We start from the raw sequence: 24597 nt of genomic DNA, 5'->3' as shown, positions 1-24597 counted from the left end.
AGTGTTCTCGGTAAGGAGTCCCCAGACTGCTATGAGCTCCAGCTGACAGTGAAGGACTACTGTTTCGGCCGGGCGGACCGGGTGGTCGGCATGGCCGTGGTTCAGCTGCGTGACATCGCTGACCGCAAGACCTGCGTGTGCTGGTGTCCGCTGGGGCCTCGCATTCAAACTGACGAGACGGGCATGACGGTGATGCGTATCCTGTCCCAGCGGTCTGCTGACGAGGTGGCCAAGGAGTTTGTCAAGCTGAAATCTGAAACTCGTCCTGTGGAGGAGGGCAGATGAGCAGCAGAAACACTGAGTGACTCGAGATGGGAGATAGTTGGAAAAAGTGAAAATAAGAAATTGACATGGATAATGGTCAGAGTTTAGAGTCAGGGCAACGCGTTGATCACAGCTTTGTCTGATGTTTATGAGTACTGTCATCTTCATCCTGAGACTTTGAGATTCTGACTGATAGTATTCAACATGGATGAGATCCTCCAAAAGAAACCGTACAAACAAGCAAGCTGTCGTAGTTTGGTGAGAACGAAAGTACATTTTGGAAGGACATGGTCTCTCAAAATGTTGAAAAAGAAGAACACATAGCATTACAATCAAGCAACATATGTGTTTAAATCACCAACTCTGTGGTCAAACATAGTTTTAGTTCATCTCTTGATCTTCTAAGGGAATGACTATGACTATTTTGGTCATCTGTAGCAAAATCGAACATATGTGTCACATGTTGGCCTTCAGAGCTGACCTCACATCGCTAATCCACAGCTTTTTACCAAACATCCATTCACTGGAAAGAGTGGATTTGTGTCTCTGTCTAACAGACAGTGTGGGAAGATGTTGACAAGGTTAACAAGGTGTTAGTTTTTTAAAAGTGAATGGATCTTATTGCTAATAAACGACTGTTTACCGAATTAAAGTAACTATGACATGACATGAGATAAATTGGAGGTGGAGGTCATTAACCAGTTAATTTATGTCACAAAAAAATACATTAAAATAAGAAAATGTCATTTTCAAAAATTCAAAAATTTGGGAATTTAGTTACCGACAATGATTCCCAAAACTGAGCAAAAGAACAAAAAAAAATAAGCTCATGGTTCGTTTTTCATGTAGCCGCACCATATGTAATTCCTGCCACTAGAGGTCTCTCAACCAAAACAAAATAACAGACATAAGTAGCATGGGATTGTGGGAGTGTTTGTCTGCAATTTAAAAAAACCACCATCGCAGATGAAAATCTTTTTAAGCCTTGTTCAATGGCTTCCTTTCTCACGCTCTGACTTTCTCCCTCGCATTTAGTGACAGGTGACCAAATGAAACTCATCAATAAAATGCTTTAAAGTCTGGTAATTTTAGAAAATGACATCACTTTACTTAAATGCAGCCTTTAAAAACAGGAAAAGATCAAATCTATGCCATGTCATGATAAATGATATCCAAATCTAAGATGAGACCAAGTCTAATGTCTCGGTAAAGATAGAATATCGATATATTGCTCAGCACTAGACTGAATATACTTTATAAAACCTTGAAAAGACAGAAAATGATGAAATACATCGCCTTAAAAAACGCTGGCTAGCTAACATAGCTAGCTCACACACTCAGTGGGATTCAGGGAGACTTGTGTAGTAAAAAGTATTGATTTTTTCAGAAGCAAAGAATTATGGGAATAGTAGTTTAAAGTGTGCGACTGACTGACCTCTGGACTGTGGCCTGTCGAACAAAGCGCAGCTTCTCTGCACTGAGAAGAAACACAGTGTCAGAGGTTTTTTAATTTAGCTCTTCTGTTTTTGCCAAGTGTCAACCTGTGACTGTGAGCACTGTTTACCTGTCTCCCTGCTCTGAATGGAAACGACCAAAAGCTGACAACCTGTTCTGGTTAACACCTTTTATGCAGGACCAGAAATGGACCTCTATTTTTTTTTCTGTCTACTTTTACAGTTTGAAATTGGATGAGAACAAAGGTTTTTAAAACGCCACAGCCTTGCCATGCATGCACAGTCACTGGACCAATCGTATGTTTCTGAATGCCAGATTGGTGTTTCGCATTAGGCGCACTACAAACTTGGACTACGATGGAAACGATATCATGCAGGAAGGTTGTTCATTTGACCGAAGTGAGACTGGGTTTGATCCACACTCTTGTCTGTTTACTACGTGCCAAGGAACGCAACTGTTCAGCCAGCCATGTTGAACTAGCTCCCTCCATGTATTTTGGGTTGTTCGCTGACAGATGTGGCCACTGTGGATGTCCCACTTTTTTGCTTCCGATTTGCCAAAACTAGCTGCACTTAGGCTCTAAACTGAACAGGATTTGTTTTGTAGAATTTAGATGAGATAGTCCGGAGTTGTGTTGTTGGTTGTGCTGTTGGAAAATGAACATATTGGTCTGCAGCAGGGAATATAAGTGCATAAAAGGGGATTGTTTTACAATGGCCACAGCTGTAGTGACGACTGAACTCTTGCACTCTGTTTAAAATAACTGTAAGTTTGTAAAAAAATAAATAAATAAATACAAATAAAAGCCTACGACCAGAGCATGTATTTATTGTATACAAAGTCAGCTAGAATTGTGATCTTTTTCATGTATGTAGTGTGAAATATGAAGACTGATCAAATGTATGTAAAGTAGTTATCATTATTCTAATGTGACATATGTTGAATATACTTGTAACAATATTTTGTATATAAAATATTTATGAATCAAGAGAGTGGCTCCTGTTCTTTGTGTGTGTGTGTGTGTGTGTGTGTGTGTGTGTGTGTGTGTGTGTTTGTGTGTGTGAGAAACTGATAAGAGGTGGTGCTGTTGATCAACCTGAGCAGCTAACAATAATATTCATGTCAATAAGTGACAGAAAGTGGAAATGAAATGTTCAGAGTTCAAAATGAGCAGACTGTGAACAAAATGTCTTCTTTGTCTCCATCTTGTGGCGTTTACAGGAAGAACAATGTGTCCATGCAGTCACATCCTGTATACATACTGTACATTCAATAATGTTGATGACATCATGCACATGTGAGCATGTTGTCCCTGAAAACTGCATTAAGTCTGTTACAACATGAATCAAATGTAACAGTGAAACCGTTTCTTAAACTATGTTGTCTTCTTGTAATGTTGATCATTTCTACAGCCTTCATACACTGTGTTAGCATTATACAGTCCTGCTGACTGACTCAACGTGTTTAAAGAAGCAAATCTTTAGTGACAATCTGAATTCTCCTTCAGAGCAAATAATGTCAGACACCATCACTACATCTGTGTCTGTACAAGCCTCAGTACTCCCTCTCTTCAATGAGGCTGTCTGTAACAGAGCTGAGGATCAACACACTGCCACAACTTCACTTTACAAACTTTATCAACAACTGCAAAGTTTCTGCAGGTGTTTTTTTTTATCAACTCAATGTCTGAAAGGGAAAAATATATTTCATACGAAGATTGTTGTAAATTATTATTATTTTTAAATGTTGAACTGCCATTTTTAGAGTTTATAATCCTGCAGTGAAGTTGTTGGAGGGTAAAGTTTAACCACCTTTTAAAATAGACGCTAACCAGCGTGACAATCAATAATAACTCCATCAATATTAAACAAGCTGCACAACTCTTCTCCAGTATGACATGTTTTATTCCTCACGTTTTCAGCTGTTCAGCTTCATCAGGGTGGTATGAGGCTGATTCAGGTTTCTTTATATACAATCAGTTCATGAGTCATGTGACTTAATAAAAGAAATGTTAACTAAATTAGTTGGTCTGTCCATAAATGTTGATGTTGAAAGAGTCTCACTGAGGAATTTGTTGTTTTGAAGATTAAAAAGTGGAGATTGAACCTTTAATGAGTTCAGATGAAACACTGAATTCTTGTAATAGTTGTTGTATAATTTTCTTTTATGATTTGTGTTTATTGTAATTTGTAGTTTTTCACATGATCATTTGACAGATGTGTGTCAAGAAAATGGAAACAACCTCATTGACACAATTTTTTATCAAAGCTGTGATTTAATGTCACACCATGTGAAGCTGCATCCATCTGATTTACATTTTATGAACATGTAAATGATTTAAAAACATATTAAACTAAACTGTACTGTTGGTATTTCCTTTATGTTTAATCAAAAACTGAACATTTTTCATTTCCACTCATGTTATTGATCATGTTTACACTACAACAGACGTCACATACAGCATGAAGAAGCTCTGTGAGAGTTAGAGACTTAAATAAAACAAAATTAAATTAAAACAAGTTTCCTCAATAACTCATCAGAAGACCTGAAAATATCAAAACTAAAACTGATGACATGATGCTGTTTGACTCAAAACAAGATAATAATGACAAGGAGATTTACGGCTTTGATTTTCAAAGTTTGTCTCCTGATGATGTCACACAGTTTCAACATTTTGCAGTCACAATTTTTCAGTTCAAAGATTAAAACCACTTTTCATAATTCACTGCAGACAGTGGAGACACTTAAGATAAACAACATGTGACTCAACAACAGATGATAAAAATTTACAGTCAATCAGAGTCAGGATGTGTGTTGATCCTCTGAGACTCTGAGTGTAAAGAGTGAAAACTGAAATTAAAACATGATCAAAACTAAAAGATCATCAGAAGATCCAGAAATCTGACAAACAAAAACTGATGTCTGATGATGATGAAAGTTAAAGACTCACATAACATATTTGGTTCAGTGGATACAGTTCATGTTATATTGTGGTCTGATTAAGATGTTGATAATCAGGATATCCAGTTATGGTCTAAAATAATTGATTAGTATCATGTTTAAGAATTCATAATATAACACTATCTCAGTATATTTTTAATCTAATTCAAACTTTATTTTCTTTGATTTTTTTTATGTGATCTAGGTCTGCGTAAAATCTTAATTGTCTTTCAAAAGTGACAATTAACTTTTTAATTGAAAGCAGTGAGGTTTAAATGTTTTCAAGTTTGTTCATGAAAACCACTTTGGATCATTTGTCAGATGACAGTTAAAAAAACATTTCTGTGACTTTCAACATCAAATCAGATCTGCTTCAGACACGATATTAAGTGTGATGACGAGATTAAAGTCTATTAAACCTCAAACGATCATGATACAGTGACATTAAAGGTAAAAGTCGGAACAATTAATTCACATTCCTGAACATCACAGAGAAATATCAGTCTGACAGATTTTGATATCAGCAGTTTTAGCATCACCAGCCTCTCCAATACTGAAATATGGGAAGAGTTTCTCAGTGAAAGTGTCTCTGAGTGTGCAGATGGGAGTCGTGTCTTCAGGGTCGTAGAAGGACACCTCCCCCCTGTCATAGTCCAGCTGGACTCTGATCCTCTGGAGACTCTTCTTCACTGTGACAGTCTTACCAGCACCATTAGAGTATTTTCCATCATCATGCAATAAACACCAGATTCCATATTCTGCAGATGCATTTCGCTTTCCCTTCCTGTCAACTGACTCTTTAACCAAACCTACATTCCAGTCAGGATGATCTCCCACCTCCACCTCCCAGCTGTGTTTCCCTGAGCTGAAGCCCTCAGAGCCATGAACAGTGGCAGAGGAAGTGTTTCTCTCTGGATTGTCAGGAAGCTGCTGATATGTGTCTCCATATCTCACACTGGTCAGATCATCAGACAGATGGAGCCAGGGGTATGCAGTGTTTGGGTCCAGAATGACAGGACTGAAGTGGACCTTGTCCTTCATCTTCTCCCAGACTCTGAAGGACAGGTTGCCCAGGTGTTTGGTCACATCTATCAGCGCTCCTGAGACCAGCTGTGGATCTGACAGTGAGCACTGGACTCTGGCTCTGGTCTGAGTGGCTTTATAACTGCTGAGGAATGGCACGTTGTGTTTCTGCAGCTCTTCTTCAACAGCACAGATACTGTCTGACAGAGAGGAGATCTGCTCCTCCATCATCTTCATCTCTCTGCTGACAGTCTTCCCCTTCTGCTCCTCTTCCTCCCTCAGAGCTGCCAGTCTGGACTCCTCTTCCTCTTTCAGGAACTGGTGCAGCTTGTTGAACTCTGCTCTGATCTGCCTCTCTGTGGACAACAGCTGCTTCTTGGAGTGCTGAATCACTTCATTGTATGTTTTCTCCACATGTTTGTATTTGTTCCTCTTGTCCTGTAGAGACTTTAAGTCAGATGTCAGCTGCTCCTTCAGCTCACTGACTGCTTCTTCTACAGGAACCACCTTGTGAGTCTGGTGGAGAGAAAACTCACAGACAGGACACACAGCTCTCTGCTCGTCCTCACAGAAGAGAGATGTCTCTTCTGGATGTTTACTACACACCACCTCCACCTTCTTCTCTCCTTTATCTGTCTCAGATGATCCAGATTTCTGTCTCCCAGCAAAGGAGTCAGCCAGTTCCTTCAGAGCAAAGTCCACTTCTAGATCATCCTTTGAGGATTTTCTTTTACAAATGGGACAGTTTTTGTTTTTAGCTTGTTCCCAGAATTTTTGCAGGCAGCTTGAACAGAATCTGTGGTTGCAGCTCAGAGACACAGGATCTCTGAAAATCTCTGAACACACATGGCAGCTCAGGAAACTTTCAAAGAGAGCTATTTTCTCAGCCATTTGTTATTGAAGTTATTTTTCACTGCAGGACTCACCAAGTTTCTGTCTCTTCTCTTGATTGCTTCAAATACTCCAATCGTGTGTTTTCCAGCAGAGATCTCACACCCTGTTATGGCGTCTCAGCTCTGTTCAACAACGTCAAAACTTACTTTCATTTCCTTTCACCTGTGTCACAGGTTAAATTATTAACATAATACATGCTGTCATGTCATGTTGTCACCAGCAGATGAGGACTGATCATTCTCAGCAGGATGTCAGATTTTTAAATCTGCACAAATCCATCAGAAACTGATAAGAGGTGGTGATGTTGATCAACCTGTGCAGCTAACAATAATATTCATGTCAATAAGTGACAGAAAGTGGAAATAAAATGTTCAGAGTTCAAAATGAGCAGGCTGTGAACAAAATGTCTTCTTTGTCTCCATCTTGTGGTGTTTACAGAAAGTGAAATGTGTCCATGCAGTCACATCCTGTATACATACTGTACATTCAATAATGTTGATGACATCATGCACATGTGAGCATGTTGTCCCTGAAAACTGCATTAAGTCTGTTACAACATGAATCAAATGTAACAGTGAAACCGTTTCTTAAACTATGTTGTCTTCTTGTAATGTTGATCATTTCTACAGCCTTCATACACTGTGTTAGCATTATACAGTCCTGCTGACTGACTCAACTTTTTTAAAGAAGCAAATCTTTAGTGACAATCTGAATTCTCCTTCAGAGCAAATAATGTCAGACACCATCACTACATCTGTGTCTGTACAAGCCTCAGTACTCCCTCTCTTCAATGAGGCTGTCTGGAACAGAACTGAGGATCAACACACTGCCACAACTTCACTTTACAAACTTTATCAACAACTGCAAAGTTTCTGCAGGTGTTTTTTTTTTTTTTTTTGACACAAAAAGCTTTTTGACTCAGCTCTCAGCACACAGCAGGAAATGCTGTCAAGTCATATTATCACCAGCAGGTGGTTGGAACCTTCACTGTACAGGAAGTTGTTTTAAAGACAGAGACAAAAAACAAAGAACGACAACCTTTGACCAGGAAGTTGCTTGGCAGTCAGTGTGACAACTAAAAGTGCAGATCTGCTGCTGACTCTGAGACAAAAGCTGCACACATTGTTTATCTCCTGTACAACACCATTCCACTGTCAGTACAACATGAATTATTGTAACTAAATCAAGACGTTGTCTCTCATGTTGACAACAAGGTGTAAACTGAGCATGTTGATAAATGTTAATCTAGAAGAAGAGACTTTCCCAGGTGACCAGGGTTCGAGTTCTGTTGGAGCCAGAGAGACCTCAGCTACCATATGAAGGGATTACACAGTAATATAATACACCTGTTGGGGTCATTAATATATTACCAAAAAACATTACCGTAATCACAAATAATGCATAGTTTTATTTATATATATTCCCATGGTAAGGCATAATTATGAGATAAAAGCTGAAATTATGACAAAAAAGTCACAAAAGGTACATTTTGAGTTTTAGCTCATGATTATGACTTTTTATTAAGTCAAACTCTGCAGGTGGCCACAAACTCAAATGAATACTGATTTCCTCTCTGTCTGATTTGCTAACTTGTTAGCTATATTGTGAGTATATATTGTGCTGGTAATCGATAGGCAGCGCTCGAACACCTGAGTGTAATGCTTTTATTAGGCACTTCAGTAAGAGGGAGGATCTGTCCATGTAATGTGTTTGTAATTTGTGAAACACACACACACACACACACACACACACACACACACACACACACACACACACTGCATGTCCTGATGAAACAAAGCTTTGACAGTTAAAATAAGACAGAGAGGTTGAAGAGACGTTTCATGCAAAACCTGCAATTTAAAAAACACATATTCAGCTGGCACTCTGAGTACTTTTCAACAGATTTATTTACTTCTCTTATAACTGTTTCAAGTTTATGTCATCTTCATCACATGTGAAAAAGATTTTTATCAACACTGTTTGGACAATCCAGACAGCATGCCCATGACAGCAGGCTTATTTTGTTTCACTCGTACTTATCAGGTTGTTGCAGAAGTCTCTCAATGCTGCTGCAATATAAATATGAAAATAACTTCAGCCTCAGTCTACATTCAGTAATTGTCTGGTGAGTGAGTAACATACTTTATATTCACTGCAAATGAGTTGACATGACTATTATCATTAACACTTGTTACCTAAATACTGAATATTTGTGAAAATCTGAAAATCTTTGCCATTATAAAATGACAATTGATTGAATGAATGAGGAAATAAATATTTAAAGATATGTTATCTGAATATGTCAAGGGGAAAGAGACAACCATGAGTAATAAATGTAAACGGGGCATTAAAACTTAACTTTTTATAACAAATTATTCGTTAAGCTTCCAGGTGTAATTATAACATAAAGGAATGTTCAGTGTGGAAACCTGTGATCAAATTTGCATTAAGGCAGAAGAAGTGAGAGACGATTTCTTCTTTCCTTAAGTCTCGAAACGTATTCTATATAAATGAACTGAAATGCTTACACTGCTGTTGACATGGCAAATTAATCTATACAACATTTATCCTCTGTTTTGTACATAGAGGATTAAAAACTCTGTCACTCTGTGCTACTTTTATTAGACTTTTAAAGTGTGGTGGCCTACTATACACATCATACCATTAAAGCAGGCGACGGTAGCACTAACATGACTCATTCGGTGCCTACTTGAAACATTTTTACATGAGAGACATATAAATATACATATACATACGTAAAACTGGAAAATGTCAACACATAAGTGAGGATAGTTCACCAATTTCAATGTGCGTTGCAATCCTATAACATTGACAGATATCGTTGTTTTTATTCCCCACATTCTTCTTCCTTGGCCACCTCCAGATGTGGCTCAAACCAGACTCATGTGATATCACTTGAGTGAATTTCTCAGACTCCCATCCAACCCATATGTGAGCGGATGGTAACGTGGTGTGAAAAGTTTCTTACTTGGTTGCCTATACAAGCCTGTGGGCGATTAGTTTTAGTTGTTTAATGCTCCTGGACTGTGGATTTCTCCGTGAAGGATGTGACTCTATGCACGTTCTCGAGTGCCTCTTGTCAGTGTCTCTCTATGTAGCTAACGTCAGCTGAAATGTAGTCCGCTAACATAAACAAACAACCGGCTACCAGCACAACACTGAAGTTCCACAGAGCCCCTTTAACGTCTGTGTCCAGGGGTCCTCATGTCACAAACATGTCACCCAGACATTAAATGTTAAGCTACACCATATGGCCAGAAGTATGTGGACATCACATGTGGACACTTATGATTGCCGAACATCTCATAGCAACAACTCGACTCGTTTCGATTTAGGCTTTCCACCAGATGTTGGAACCTGGCTGCAGGGAGTTGTCTTATATATATATCGCTGTATGTCAAAGCATAAATGTTTCTACTACTATTTAGAACTAAGGCGTCTCGGACCAAAAGTGCACAAAATATGTCCACATACTTTTGGCCATGTTTCCAAATGGAACAGGTCATCCTTAGAGATGATTCAATGGTCAAACCATCCGCTCTTTACATGAGTCAAATACTTTTAATTTTCGCTTTCCGGCAGCATGTTGGGGTTCCTGTTCAAATCAAGTCTCTCAGGCTGTGCTTACTAATTACATTACAGATCCGACAACATAGAAGTGGCACACTGTGTCAACTTCTTGGTTATGATTGGCTGTTGCCCTCAGCTTGTACATGGTTTTTGGACCCCCCGTTGGTTTGTGGGGACTGTAAGTGGTCTGGGAGCAGGACCTCAACGGAGAAGCTGATTCTTTTAGCCTGGAAAATGCTGTAAGTGTTGTCAAATCTGAGAACATCTGTGGAAGACAAAGAGAACAGAATATTTACTACACGGCTGAATTCGATCTAATGCTGCACTGACACTTCTGCACGAGTCTATGCTGAGTGTCGTAGGTTACTCACAGACTCCCGGGCGCTCACAGGTCAGTGATCCATCCTCGGGCACTAAGTGGGAGTTGTAGCGTTGGCTGGGCACGACTTCCTGCATCTGAGCTGCCTTCTTCCATTCGCCCTTTCTAGCCTTCAGAAACACCCCAAAACCGATGTCTGCACTCTCAGTGGCAAATTGCCATCTGCCCAGATTGAAAAATAGATTTTCAAATTAGTTAAACTTAGCTTTTATAACTTTCAATAACTCTTATTAAAAAAACTACATTACTGTGTGATATGTATATGTTAATGTGATTGGGCTACTGAGATTAGTGTTGAAACGGTTGGCCTTTAAATAAACCCTTACATGTTTTATACTTTGATTAAAGTATAAAACATTAAAGTTTGATTAAAGTAAAGGACATGGAATAAGTATCTACTTTAAGTCACATCTCCAAATTGCTTGTGTTGTCTGGCTAACTGTCCAAAACTCAAAGATATAAACAATTACCAATGATATAAAACATCAAATGAAACAAATCCTCACATCTTTCTTTGACTTTAAAATAACTGATAACTCGATTTTGCTGCCACTGTGCGAAAGATTGTGGTGCACCGCTGACCTGAGAACGCAGCCCGGGAACAGGATATCATATTCCAGCTGTTGGGAGGAACCTCGGCTGACGCTCATACACTGCTCGTAGTCCACCTTAACATGGTCCCGCACGTAGTAGGAGGAGGGAACTGGGCCGACGTGGTTTATCTGCAGCCGAGACCATGCATGAACAGAGTTAGGATATGGGTGTCAAAAAGCTTAAAATATGAAATGTTGAAAGTTTGAGGGTAGGAGAAATGGGGAAAGACCCATCACTTACTGTGACTTTGTGACATGTCTGAGTGCTTGTTATTTTACAGGTTTTGTACAAAAGGGAGAAAATGTTTCTCTATTTCCACTTTTCCTTTTATTCACATAAATATAAGACCAATCAACTTCTGTGGTTTTCCAGTACTGTACAATGCAGCACACGATTCAACCAACAGAGGGCAGTGATGTGGACAAGTTTAATCCAGACTGTCAGTTAAATCTACATTATGTATACTACAGATGACAGACACACATACACACAAATAAACCGAAGAAAATGTAAGAACAGCCTGTCAGCTATCAAGAATAATTTCCTGGAAACATTCAGAAAGACCTATCTCGGAAATTAACATCATTATAAGGGAAGTCAAACTCATCTGAAACTACAAAATCTAGGAAGTGTGAGAAAAAACTCAAATGCAAAATGTATAAGGCTCAAAAGTTTTCCTCCTATGAAATTAAAGGTGCAATGCGTAAGAATTTTAGTTTAAAACTACTAAAACTTTCAACAGAATGTGAATAAATTACAGTTTTGAAATTATGTGTTGCAGAGACATCTACTGAAGTTTGCATGCTAACCTGCTTGCCCCTAGCCAGTTTTCTACCTCTAGAGGTGACAGTCCGATAGAAAACAACACCAACAATGTCCCAGTGCTCCAAACTCCCAGTCAGAGTCTGATAGCAGCAGTTAGCTGCTACCCTGGTGATATGCTGCCCCCTATTTTTTTGCAGTATGAATTCAATAGGTGGGCAATTCTTACATATTGCACCTTTAACAGCTCAGAAAATGTAAAAACAATGAATCCAGTTTTTATAAATTAACAAATTAAAATAATTAATGAAGCCATAATGATGCAGAAAATGCACACACACAGACTGGATCGACGTTTCTTTGAACTACCAAAAACTACCAAAGATTCAAAACTACCAAAAAGTTTTATTTACATACAATTTGTATACAATTGTATGCTATAAGTGCATTATTTCAGCCCCATATACGATGCCCAATTCATAAAGGAATAGTTCAAAATTTGGGGGGATACACAATGTTACCTTAGTGCGGAGACTGGAAACAGGGGGAAACTAACTAAATCCAGCTACCAACAAACCAAAGTATCAAGATGATGAATTGTAGGAGGAGATATGGGCATAGTTACTTCCTGACTAACAGGCTATAAACAGACATTATAGTGATGTCAATCTTCTCATCCAACTCTCGGCAAGAAAGCAAATAAGTGTACTTCCGAAAATGTCAAACTATTCCTTTAATAAGAGAACTCAACTCCTATGACCTAATCAAAAAAATACAGTACAATGTCAAGAACACACAGCTAGCTAACTAAAGAAGTGTATTTTTAAAAAAAAGTAGAAAAAAGAAAACACTTTGAGCCTGAGCATGATAATTCCTTGAATCTTGAACGTAGCCGAAATGAATTTCTCTCTTCCTGTTCCTCATCTTTCCTTGGCCCAATTATTTATCTACAGAAACAGTGACAAACTCACAGTCAGTCTAGAGTATTATCTATAAATGTGACTACTCAAGCTGCTTTTCTCTGAAACTCTTGTGCTGAAGCTGTTTCTACGCAGCAAGGCAGGGTTGAAGCGTGGATGAAGTCGGAGTATTTCTTGAGTCATTAAGTAATTCATTTCTTATTTGTAATTTCTTGTTGATTGTCTATAATTGCAGAAAGATTTCCTCTATTGTTACCTGTTATAATTCACATACTGTAGCACACCATCTGCTCGGTACAACCCACAAATTGCATCCTTTGCAATTGCATCAGTTCCTTGTTACATTCAGTGGTCAAAATGGCGACGGCTTGCTAGGAGATTTGTTGGGCGGAGGGGGAAAACTTGAGATGTTTTTATATAAACAGAAACAAATAAATCTTACTCATTACCACTCATTACAAAACTCTTCCCCCAACAGACTTGAAATGCAATTGCAAATCATAGTGAATTTAGTTTTTTTATATTAAACCTTTAAGAAACACATTTGATGTTTCTCTTGTTTTTGTTTGTTTAGATAACATGCATAACATGTAGCAGCAAATAATGAGTAATGGCATCCTGACCAGAGAATATAGTCATACTTCCTGTTTATGTTGTGATCCAAGCTTCTCTGTTCTTTATTTTGGTAGCCAGGCTGGCCACGTTGCTAGCCGGGCTGACCACACATGTGCTACAAGCTGCTGAAGGGCTCCAACATACATAACTTTACAGGCTAGAGAAGCATGAAAGTTAGCTGTGAATATGAATTTAAGTTTTTCAAATGTTGAAATTGCTAGATGTCGCTGAATGTTACATATAGCACCTTTAAGCACTTTTTATATTTATTCACTTTATATTTTGAAATTAGCATTTTACATTTTAAAATGTGCTTTTTCAGTTCCCTTTATCGTTTTAAGTTTAATTACAGCCCGAGTATTCCTCATAGTATAATCAAATATTAATATTTTATTATATCTCTTTTCGATTTTCTATTTGGACTTTTCATTTTTAATAAAGACCAAAAATATCGTCACTACAGAGGCCCAAAGCACTCTGAATTCATGAATGCACCCATATTTATAGCTAAATAATCAGTGGGCTCATGGTTTCCTTTAATCGTTAACCCATGTTTAGTTAACTCCGCAACACACTCGATATGGATGGTGAAAGGAGAAATGAATGTCAAGCTCCTCCACCTGTATGCTTGTGATGCACTCTCACTAGATGTTGAGAAAGATTTATTGTGTTTCCGCCTGCACATGTAAAAGACTTGTTTTACTTGTGGCAACACACAGACACACATTGTCTGCGTCGACTCTAGTGAAGTTTAACCAGACGTCTGAGCTCATTTTCATCAGGGCAGGGTCTCTGTATCTGTGTCAGCTGTATTGATTCATTCTGCTGTGGACAGCCGGTCCAGAATCGCCCCTTGCATTGTCACTGACCCGCTGTGATCAAACTGGCTCGTTCATGTGTAACAGGAGCCTTCCTGTGCTGGTGTTAGCAGCATTTTATGATCCGGTGTTTTAGAAAACATCTTTTCTACTGTTTTCCCTTTGTGGCCTGGAGGTGGTATTGCATTTTTCCTGTTAAAGCAAACTATTTATTTATATTTCTAGGGGAAGGGGAACTCCCATAAAACATAGTTTGCCAGTCAAATTTCAGGTGCACATTATGCATATTAGCCAGCCGGTCTCTCAGCAGAGCAAAGCTGTAAGCTGCCAAACTAAATGAGCACAGTATGCAAACCAGTGAAAGAACTACAGGGCAGGACTCACAACTCTATGAAAACAAAGTCGATATATGTAAGTAGTACACAGCAAGCAGACTGCAGCGGCTGTGATTGTACAAGAGGGCTGATCAGCTGCTGTTGGAAACAGACTCGTCTCTGTTGCAGGACTGTTGTGTAAGTTGCCTCATAGCCTGTTCCTGAAATTAAACCGTCCATAGAACTGGGCAATAATAACTGTACATTGACCTTTGGTGTAATTGTACTGTGACAATAAAATCATCATTTTCTTTGACTGAAGTGACTGATTCCTAGAAAACTGTAACATAGTTTATTGCATTGAAGATTAGTTTTATCATGTTATGTGATTTTCATTGACATTTATCAATACCAGATAATTATGTTTACGCTCACAGACAGAGTTCACCGTGCAGGAGTTAAAAAATGATACCGATAGGAAAAACTGCTTTCTGTAAACTTTAAGTTGACCTCTGAGTCAATTTAAAGGTTTAATTGTGACTTTTTCTAACTGTGAATGTTACTGTCTTTAATCTTTTAATTGTTTTAGTTATGAGTCTCATTATCAACATCTGCACCTTTACCTTTTCACATTGTTATTTCTATCCTGTTTTAAACATGCATTCTTCCTTTACGGCTCCCTCCGAGGTTCTTTAATGACTTTAGCATTTGCTTTATATTATGTGTTTTCTGAGGATTTCAATATATAAATGGATGATGAAATAAACTGTTGGATTTGGTAAATAAACATTTGTAAAATACTACTGTATTATTATTTTGGTTCTCATTTTTGCTTTTGCTCAAAGTCATTTTAGGATCAATAACCTGACACTTTCCTCCATCTGAGAAATATTCATCAAGGTAGCACTTTATCAACACAACAACACTAAAAGATATTAACTAAATTAAAATAATAAAAAAAATAGTATCAATCTAAGCACACACCAATTGGACAGTTAATGCAATCAGTGAAAAGTGTAACAGTAAAATGGTAGCTGTTAAAACCAGAGCAGCTGTTATTAACAGGGCAAACTTTACAGTTTATCAGTCACATGAGACTAAAAAGGGAATCAGTTTCTATAAAGAGGAAATTAAAAAAACCTCTTACTGGAGCATTTCCTGGTGAATTATTGTTTATTTAACAGCTTCGGTCTTCAGTTTAGTAATTACCTCAGAAACAAGTTGTTTGAGGCCACCTACAATAAATATAAGGGAATATATCCTGATGAATCTGCAACAGAGACTTGTCTCTTCCAACTCATCATCAGCCCACCTCAGTACCAAAAACACACATCACCCTTGGGTGTGGAGTTTTCGGCTTGTCAGTCACTGACTCACCCTGGTCCGACAGCGAGGATCTCCATCAGGATCTGTCAGTTTGCCCCCGTATATCGCCGGCAGCTCCTCTGCATCAATGTACTTCAGTAAAACCTCCTGCCAGTTAGCTGTCAGACCAGAGAAACAACAGCTCTCGTGTCATCAGGAAGTTTTTTGATTGGATTGAATTTGGTATTTGAGTGAAATATGACAAAGGTACAGTGTCTCACCCCCGAGGATATGGATCTTTTGTCTTGTGTTCTCACTCAGAAAGTGCTTGACGAGGTTGTAGGCCACAGGAAAGAGTTTGGGGGCTACAGGAGAAAAGCTTAAAGGTGTTAACAAAACATATACGAGCAATGATAGAAAGTCTGGCTCTTCAAAAGCAGCATATAATGATAAAAAGAACAAAGAGAAATGATAACAAATCATTTGTTTACTGAAACACGCTTTCATGGAGGAAGAACAAATTCACCTTTAATGACGAACAGCCTTTTCAAGCCTTCTGGGTAGTTGTCTTCAAACATCTGGAGGATCTAGTGAGACAGAGAAACATTATTCGGAGATGTCAACCAACCTAATAGTCGATAGTCTGCGACATCTATGATTAAACTGTATGTGTCTCTGTACCTCTCCATATGTTTCTATAGCAGGCTTCCATAAGTGTTTCAGACCCAAGCCTTCAACATCATAGATCATGGTGATTGACTCCACGTTCCTCCCAAGCTGGTTGAAAACAGAGACAAAAAGACAGGAAGTCTTAATCTGTGAAACTATAAAAAGGTTTACACACTGTTTATATACAAGGTGGTAGCGCAGGTTGATAAAAAACTTTGATAGAAAATGTACATGTAATGACAAAAGTCACTGCTGTAGACATAATAAATAATACAGTTTTTCACTGCATTTCTCTGAGCTAAGTAAGCTAAGTGTTGTCTCTGCTCGCCTCTCACCCTCTGTGACTGCAGGTTACACTCCTTCTGCAGGACCTCACAGTCTCTGATCTTGGACTTGATGAAGTCTTGCTTGGAGGCAGACAGGAAGAGGCCTTTAGGATCCACAGGTCCGATAACATCGTACCAGATGGGACTGCCCTCACGGTCATAACCACACATCCCACCTGACAGATACTTTTCTATCACCTGCAAACAGCAGTCATTTTAGATGTCAAACCACTGGTTTCTTCAGTCGTGTACAGGATTATTTATCAAGAGGAGAATTCAGAGGCGTTTATTTGATAACACTGAACTTACAGTAAAATATGGCTTATAAGGTTGTTTTATTTTTACCTCTGGCGGACGCCAGTCGGTGATTATCATGTCTACTTTCAAGTGTTTCCTGAACTCCAAATGCTGGAAGAAAAGATGGGTGCCTGTTAATCATTTGATTATTAATATACAGGAAGTAGGGCAACATTAAAACTTGTTTTTTACTTCCTCCGTGATAGACTGCTTGTACAGTGGCAGATCCGCCCAAGCACAATCTAGTGATTTAAGTGGATTATGAGGTTTCAGACAGTAGGCTAGGTGATGTAAAACCAGCCCCGTCAGCAGGAGGGGGATCAATTATGAAGCGCTGTGGAAACAGACACATGCCAACACATGATCACAAGCACAAGCACCACCAGCCACCAACTGACGGGACAGAAATGAAAGAACATTTTCTAGATACCTTAAAAAGGTGGTTGTGGCAAGGGTGTAGTCCAAATACATTGTAAGCAAATCAGTTTCATAAGGTTTGTTCAAGAATATAAGCAACCACAACACAGTAAACGTTGTCTGTGAGAGGCAGCTCAGTAACCTGAACAAACAGCTGCTGTAGCTGTCGGCTTTGGCTAGCAAGCAGCCTCGTGCTAGTTCAGGAAAGTGACAATGTTATTGCTTAGTTTGACTAGTTTGACTCGTTTGTAGATTATTAGATTCATTCATTATGTAGAAATTGGCATTCCCCCCCCCCCCAAACACACAGTTTTTCAATGCAACACCTCGTCAAAACAAATCCCAGGTCTGTAACAATTTGTCAGATGTAATGAAGGTGCTAACTACAAACATTTTATTTTAAGGTAAAAAGTTACATAATGTTGCTTTAAAAAGCAGGTTGTGTGGCTACATCAACATGTTAACACTTTGTCTGCCCCCTAGTGGACAGAAATCAGTTTGTGCAGCTTTAAGTGAGGTGATTGTAAATCGTACTCTGTCATCTTAAGTAATCATTTAATCCCTGTTCTCTATATCTTATCTCCCCAGGCTGCCATGATGACTCAGTTTCACCACAGCGAACCCTTACAACACAGCCCCTCTCTAATCTGCGGCCAGTGCTAGGCTGATGGTCTGAACAGTCTTTCCTAGTGTTAACTGCACTTTCACACGCAACACCAATTAGTCACAGAAAAGGAGGACATTGTGGCTGTTTCTCGATTTTTAATCCAGTACATGATTTGTAATATATTGCATTTCTACAAGAGAATGACACATGTCGGGACTAAAAAAAATGTTCTGTTGAATGCGTTACCTTTCGCAGCATGGCCTCAGACTTCTGGATATTGAAGTTTCTGGCTGAGAAAGAAAAAAGAAGGATGATAAATATCATTATCATTAACATTAGTGTTAAATGATAAATGACATTTCACAAGAATGCATCTACTCATGGACGAAAGGCTCATGCTCATGACAACACAGGATGTAAACATTAAGAGCGTCCTCTTTTCGCTGAACTGTACAGATATCTAGCTTACTGTAGCTAACTTAGCTAGCTAGCCTTTCATCCATGAGTAGGTGTTGTAGCAGATGGCTGGTGGTTGTAGTTCTGCCGAAAGAAAATAGTTGCATGAAACTGCTCACAACTAGGTCTGGGGATTATCTTGAGTAACCGGTTTGTGATTTCTGGAAAAAAAAACAATGCTGTTCAGAATTTTAAAAATGGATTTTTATTTTTGTGCTTTGAGCTTCGGCGTGAACTGTCCCTTTAAACTCTTTTAAAGGTCTAAAACATGTCAATCATTCAAACCTGCTTAAAGAGAAAATGCCTGAAACACCAATAACTACAAATAAAAGCAAGGTTTGAAGCACATCGTTTGAGTTGAAGGTTTTAGGTAAGTAATGAATCCTACCACAGCCTTTCCTGTCCCAGCTGTAGTTTGAGCCTCCTTGGTCTAACAAGGGCAGCATCAAAAACATTATGTCAAAGTCTTAGACAACCAACAGAATAGGTGTCTATGGAAGCAACCAGTCACTGACTAAAATGTGGTCTTGTGTCTCTACAATTACACAAGATATTTTCAAAGGTTTCTGTTCCATCCAATGACATGCATCAAACCAAGACTAAACTATGAAAGAATCTCTCAAACTGTAACCTTTTTATTGACGCCCTCTGGGAATAAACTTGTATAACCTCCTCCTCTGTAACACGGTCAGTATTAAAACCACTGTGTCAGTATGACGCTCCAGGAGAGAGTTGACACACAGTCCTACGCTGTCTAATAAGCTGCATCTAAGGTGATTAGCTCTGCTGCTGACAGTCTGGTGGAAAAGCACAACGGTTCTGCTGCGGCCGAGAAGTGAGACTTACAACTTACTCCAACAGTGGATTACGCTGCACCTAATGCTCCATCCTGGCACCTTAACTAGGACATCGGGGGACTTAAAACTACAAAAGCACAAAGCAGATTCTGGCTCATGACCAGGCCATGTATCATTTTGAATTACTAATAAGTGTTATGCTCCGAATGCCTCAGGCTGCCGGATAATTACAGGGATTTTGCAACTTTTAACGACTAACATGCAGAGCCATGGATGGCGCCAAGGGTGGCTCTCCTGCTTCTCAACATAGAAACGGATCTCCTATTAATTCTAATCAAAAAGTGTGTGTGAAACAATCTGGGTTTGCAGAACAGGACAGTGCTACGTTTTTAAGGTGATGTCAGAGTCAGTGTTCCTCCTCAGATCGCTGAACGAACAGTGATGTTTTATGATCTAAAATAAGGTTATCTCGAGCTGTGATAGAGGCTCCTGGTACGAGTACAACCCATTCAGCTGATTGTCTGATAACATTTGATGATACTGCCATTGTAAAATGGGATAGGAGGGACTTTGTGACCATGTTGTGGTCTGTTAATACACCACTCTAAAAGCCCTACTGGAGGAGGACGAGGAGGAAGAAGAAGAAGAGGAAGAAGAGGAAGAATTTTTGTCATCACAACATTGAGACTGAGACAATCAGGGTCGCAGTTTACTCATGTGAATTGTGACTAAAACTGGTTTCTGTCCGTTTCACTGAACTCTGGTACAAAATGTCACTTTAACTCCAGAGTAATACTTTGTCTTCACATACTGCAGTACAACTGATAAACTGACTGAACTGTCATCTACCCCGGCTCCTTTATCTCTTAAGGTGGAGCTCCTCAGAGATAAATACTGCTCTACACGAAGCTGTGAATCATCTGACAGCAGACATGGAAAACATGCATTTGGTTGGAAGAAGAGGAGGTGGGTTGTTTGGGGAGGGAGAAGCTGGGTCTGCCTGGATCTTTCACATAATTTACTGCCTTAATTTCCAGGAATATGGCATATATGTCATCATATTTTATGTACTAATTTCCTCTTTCCTTCCGTCAGCTAGTCTAAAAGCAGTTCCTGAAATCTTTTATGTTTTTGGTGTTATAAGCAGTTCTTTCATGGGCAAAAAGCAGCTACTGTACAGGAAGTGTTGTATTTTATATCTCTTGAAAAAAACAGAACAACTAAAGAGACCTTAGCTCTAACTGCGACCTATGTTTCACTGTGTGTAAACTGGTAAATTCTAACTTCAATCTCATTTTGAACCCGCAAAACCCCACAAAAGCCCAGTTAGGCTCTGTTCTATGATTCTGTTATAAGGTCAATCATTAGTGCTCACTGTGGGCCACCTCGGGCAATTTGCTTTAAATCAATGAACTAGATTGAGCTATCCTCGCTCTTCCCACAGCTTGAATGGGATCATCTTTACATTCATACTAAAAGGGAAATAACTTGAATCATTCAGAGCGTATACAAACAGGCCAAACAGACCCTCATTGTCCCTGTTTGGGGCTGTGACGCTAATCTTCTGAGAGGCGTTTAGCAATGACCGTTCAGTAAGACTTCATTAAAGAGGACAACGCGCCTCCTAGCTCTTGTTGTGAAACGACTTTAGAGGGAAACACGGCGGCAGAGTGTCTCCGGGCAGACGGGCTGTCGTCCATCGTAGTGCACCTTTAATGCGATTAGCCCTGGATTAGCCAGATACACGGAGTGCTAGACCTCTGCTCCAGAACTAATCAGCACAAGGGCTCCTTTAATCAATGCTTCCCATTTCTTCGAGTGTCTGAACATGAAACCCCAGCGTGGGTTTCTGCAGGGTCCACCAAGTTACAAGACTCTTTAATATAATTAATAATAGCTGTTGTATTGTTCATGCTGGCCATAGTATGAAAAAACGGAAAATATTTCACATGCCCTATCCACCAGTGTGTCCTGAATTCTCTGCAGATAAGATGCCTCAGCCTACCCGAGGAAAATCAGAATCACGGAGTCGATTAAATTTAGTCTGAAAAGTTCAATCCTGGTTTGGTTTGGTTTAGCCGCTGCTGAATAGGAACCTTGGTCTGTCATTTGTGGTTTGAGCATCGTGCACTGGCGTGAAAATCACGTGAGTCTCTTTCTCAACCACTGCTAATAGGGCTGCTTACATCATGTCGTTTTGTGTAATAAACCACTGCAGTTTCTACTTGTTGCACAAGCACAACAGCGCCGCCAGATTTCACCCTCGAATACGAATTATTACAGGCTAATTATCACAAATTTACCATAACGGCGAGGGATTATGTGAGGGTTTTTTTCTGAGAGGGCAAGCTTTGGTAAGGTTAAAGGAGCAGGTGCATCATGATTTTGAACTCACCTCTGAGCCAACGTAACAGGAAGTGGTCATGCTGTGCAGGAAGTTGAGGAAGAATGTCTTGTATCCTCTCTCGAAACTGCGACCAGAGGAAGGAGAGAAGAAGAGACACATGATCGACAAGTTTTCAGGGAAGCCTTTAACTAATATGTTATAGTTCTGACCCTGGAGGTAAAAAACAGTCTTGAGAAATACAGTACTTTTCTTTGTTGAAAGGTATTTATAGTTTCACTCATTCATTTCAAATTAGGAGGTTTCATTTCCCAGTGCTGCTGAAACTTGTGACTCGTGACTAATTATTTTACACACTTTAATGCCAACGTCCAACAATGAGTATCTGTAAACATGTTTTGCATGGGTAGAAAAACAGCCAGGACACAAAACGTGTGCTAGAGTATTTTTGGTTTCAGCTGGGATACATGGCCAAAACTATGTGGACACTTGAACAAAATATTTTTTCTTGATTGATCAACCTTTTGGATTATAAAATGTGAGAAAGTAGCTCATAAATAAAGATTTAAACAAAAATGAATTTGCTGATATAACAGCCTTCTCCACTCTTCTGGTTTCTACAAGATTTTGAAATATGTCTGCAGGGATTTTCTCCCAAAAACATTAGTGAGATGTGCAGGAAAGCCTGGGTCTCCACCAACAGTCAAATTTATCGCAAAGGTGTGGGATGAGGTTGAAGTCAGAGCTCCGTGCAGGACAGTCAAGCTCTCCAACCCCAAACTGGGAAAACCAAACTTAAAATAAAAAGTGGCACTAACACTGAACATTTAGTTACGTTAAATGAAAGAAAACTGAGCCTGAGAGAAGGCTACCGCAAAAACAAAATACAACAAATGAAAACAAATAAAGCATGTCAAGAAACTTTGACCGACGTATATTTTTACCAAAAATCAGTTATTGTTTCAGGAACACTGTGCTTTGCTGCCTTAGCTTTGATTGATAAAAAATTGGAGCATATTTATATTAGAATAATATAACTAGAGCTTCAAAAATGTATTAATCTATCGACTAGTCGACTGAAAGAAAAGTAATCAACAATTTTGATTATCTGTTGATCATTTAAATCATTAGCCAAGCAAAAGTGCCAAAATATCACTGGTTCGAATGTCTTGACGATTCACTTTCCTTACATCACAGTAAACTATAATATATTGGGGTTTGGGCTCGGACATAATCAGAAATTTGAGGACATCATGTTGTATGACTACATCCCCCATCCCCCTGACTTGTCACTGGTGCTTCCTGGAAAACATTTCTGAGAAGGTGCCCTTTACAAAGCGTTTATAGTTTATGCTTTGCATAAAAAGTTGTATGGTGTTAAAAATAACAGGTGAGAGTTGAGAGCTGCAGCATCTAAATGACTGGTTGATCATTTTGATAATTGATAAATCATTTTAGTCATTTTCAAGTACAAATGCCAAATATTTGTTGGTTCCAGCTACTCAAATGTCAGGTTGTGATGCTTCTCTTTGTCATATATGATAGAAATTGAACATTTTGGGAGGTTTGGGCTGTTGGTCTGGCAAAACAAGACATTGAAATAGATAATCTTGGGCTTTGGGACATTGTACTAATAGTTTTTTTTCTCTCTCTCTTCATTTATTTATTCATTTTATTTATTTATTTTACATTTTATAGACAAAAAGATTAACACATATATACATAATACATTTTCCCCTTCATTTTTCATAACCTGGCAAGGTAAATTGTTCTTAACGATGGCTGACAACTGATCTATAAAAAATAAATAAATGAGCAACACTTACCTGCTCCAGTGCTTCAGCCTGTTTAGGACTGAGGTCTCCTACTCTTCCGCTCATGTCTGCAACCACAAGAAGCGAGATAAAGACAGAGCTGCTTCAAAGTCAGATTATCAGAGAGAGAGACAGAAACAGAAACAGAAACAGCACCGTCACCGTTAACCGTGACAGGCGGATTTCAGTCTCTGACGCCTCCCCGTGATGCTCATCCACGGCTTCAGTAGCCAGTTATCCTCGCTGTCAGCTGCCTGCAGCTGAAAAGGCAGCTAGGGGAAGAAAAATGTAAACAGGAGAGTCGCACCGCCTGTTAGAGAGCCAGTCCACCCAGCTGACTTGGGCAAAGATAAGAGAAAATGACAGGAGGATTACTCGCTTCAAGAAAGAGGAACGACACAGGAGCCCCCTTTGCCAAGCTAGCTCCTGTTCCACTAGCATCACCATTTTTACAGACTTGAACCAATATTTGTGAAAAATAGAGGGGAGACACATTCACTGCATGTGAATCTACTGTTTTAATGGCTGAAAAGGTTTGTCATTTAACCAGAGACAAAAAAACAAAACAAACAAAAAACAGCACACATGAACCTTTGAAAGCACACAGAGGCCATTGTCTAAGAAATATGAACCCCAGTGTAGGCTATAGAGATAGTTGGTATGGTTGAAATCACAATATTAATAAAGGATATTTCTAATATCGATGGGCTATATTTAGACCTATATAGATCAAGGAAAATGTACCAAATGTGTGCAGGGCCACATACAAGGTAATCATACAGATGTTCAAAGCACTGAACATTTGTCTAAATGAACACGTTGATTAACTTTGACAACAGAAATCTGATAAATGTTAAAATGATAATATGATCATAGCATCAAAATATGATTTCGCTGAAGGCTGATTAACAAAGAAGGTTTTGAAAAAATTCCTGTCTTTATTTTTGGGGGGAAATCAGATTAAAACTTGCTGCAAAGTCGAACATGTCTGTTTTT

General features: G+C 39.0%; 3 protein-coding genes across 3 annotated transcripts in view; 1 reads left to right on the top strand and 2 right to left on the bottom strand.

Moving 5' to 3' along the window:
* LOC311260678 (protein unc-13 homolog B-like) overlaps positions 1-2709 on the top strand; it is a gene marked incomplete at its 5' end in the record, with an annotated part of 60534 nt that extends 57825 nt beyond the window's left edge. Inside the window, one exon of the mRNA XM_084358824.1 lies at positions 3-2709. Coding sequence (XP_084214950.1) covers positions 3-285 — 283 coding nt within the window. The 3' untranslated portion in view covers positions 286-2709. The remainder of the gene's footprint in view (positions 1-2) is intronic.
* Positions 2710-5125: 2416 nt separating this feature from the next.
* Positions 5126-6573, bottom strand: LOC311261520 (nuclear factor 7, brain-like; the record flags this gene model as incomplete). The annotated part of the gene is made up of 1 exon (XM_084360221.1): positions 5126-6573. One exon carries the CDS (start codon positions 6571-6573, stop codon positions 5146-5148), a length of 1428 nt encoding a protein of 475 aa, XP_084216347.1. The 3' UTR covers positions 5126-5145.
* A 1892-nt stretch (positions 6574-8465) lies between these two features.
* LOC311261499 (SEC14-like protein 2) lies at positions 8466-23918 on the bottom strand. The gene is made up of 12 exons (XM_084360194.1): positions 23614-23918; positions 21839-21914; positions 18437-18480; positions 17215-17277; positions 16879-17067; positions 16556-16651; positions 16401-16461; positions 16156-16239; positions 15947-16053; positions 11129-11268; positions 10539-10708; positions 8466-10432 (listed from the first exon to the last, which is right to left on the bottom strand). Exons 1-12 carry the CDS (start codon positions 23665-23667, stop codon positions 10281-10283), a joined length of 1236 nt encoding a protein of 411 aa, XP_084216320.1. The 5' UTR covers positions 23668-23918; the 3' UTR covers positions 8466-10280.
* Positions 23919-24597: the final 679 nt, after the last annotated feature.

This window comes from Pagrus pagrus, assembly GCF_965226575.1.
Source record: "Pagrus pagrus genome assembly, chromosome: 8".
Taxonomy (NCBI): domain Eukaryota; kingdom Metazoa; phylum Chordata; class Actinopteri; order Spariformes; family Sparidae; genus Pagrus; species Pagrus pagrus.
This window is presented reverse-complemented; position numbering and strand designations above follow the sequence as displayed.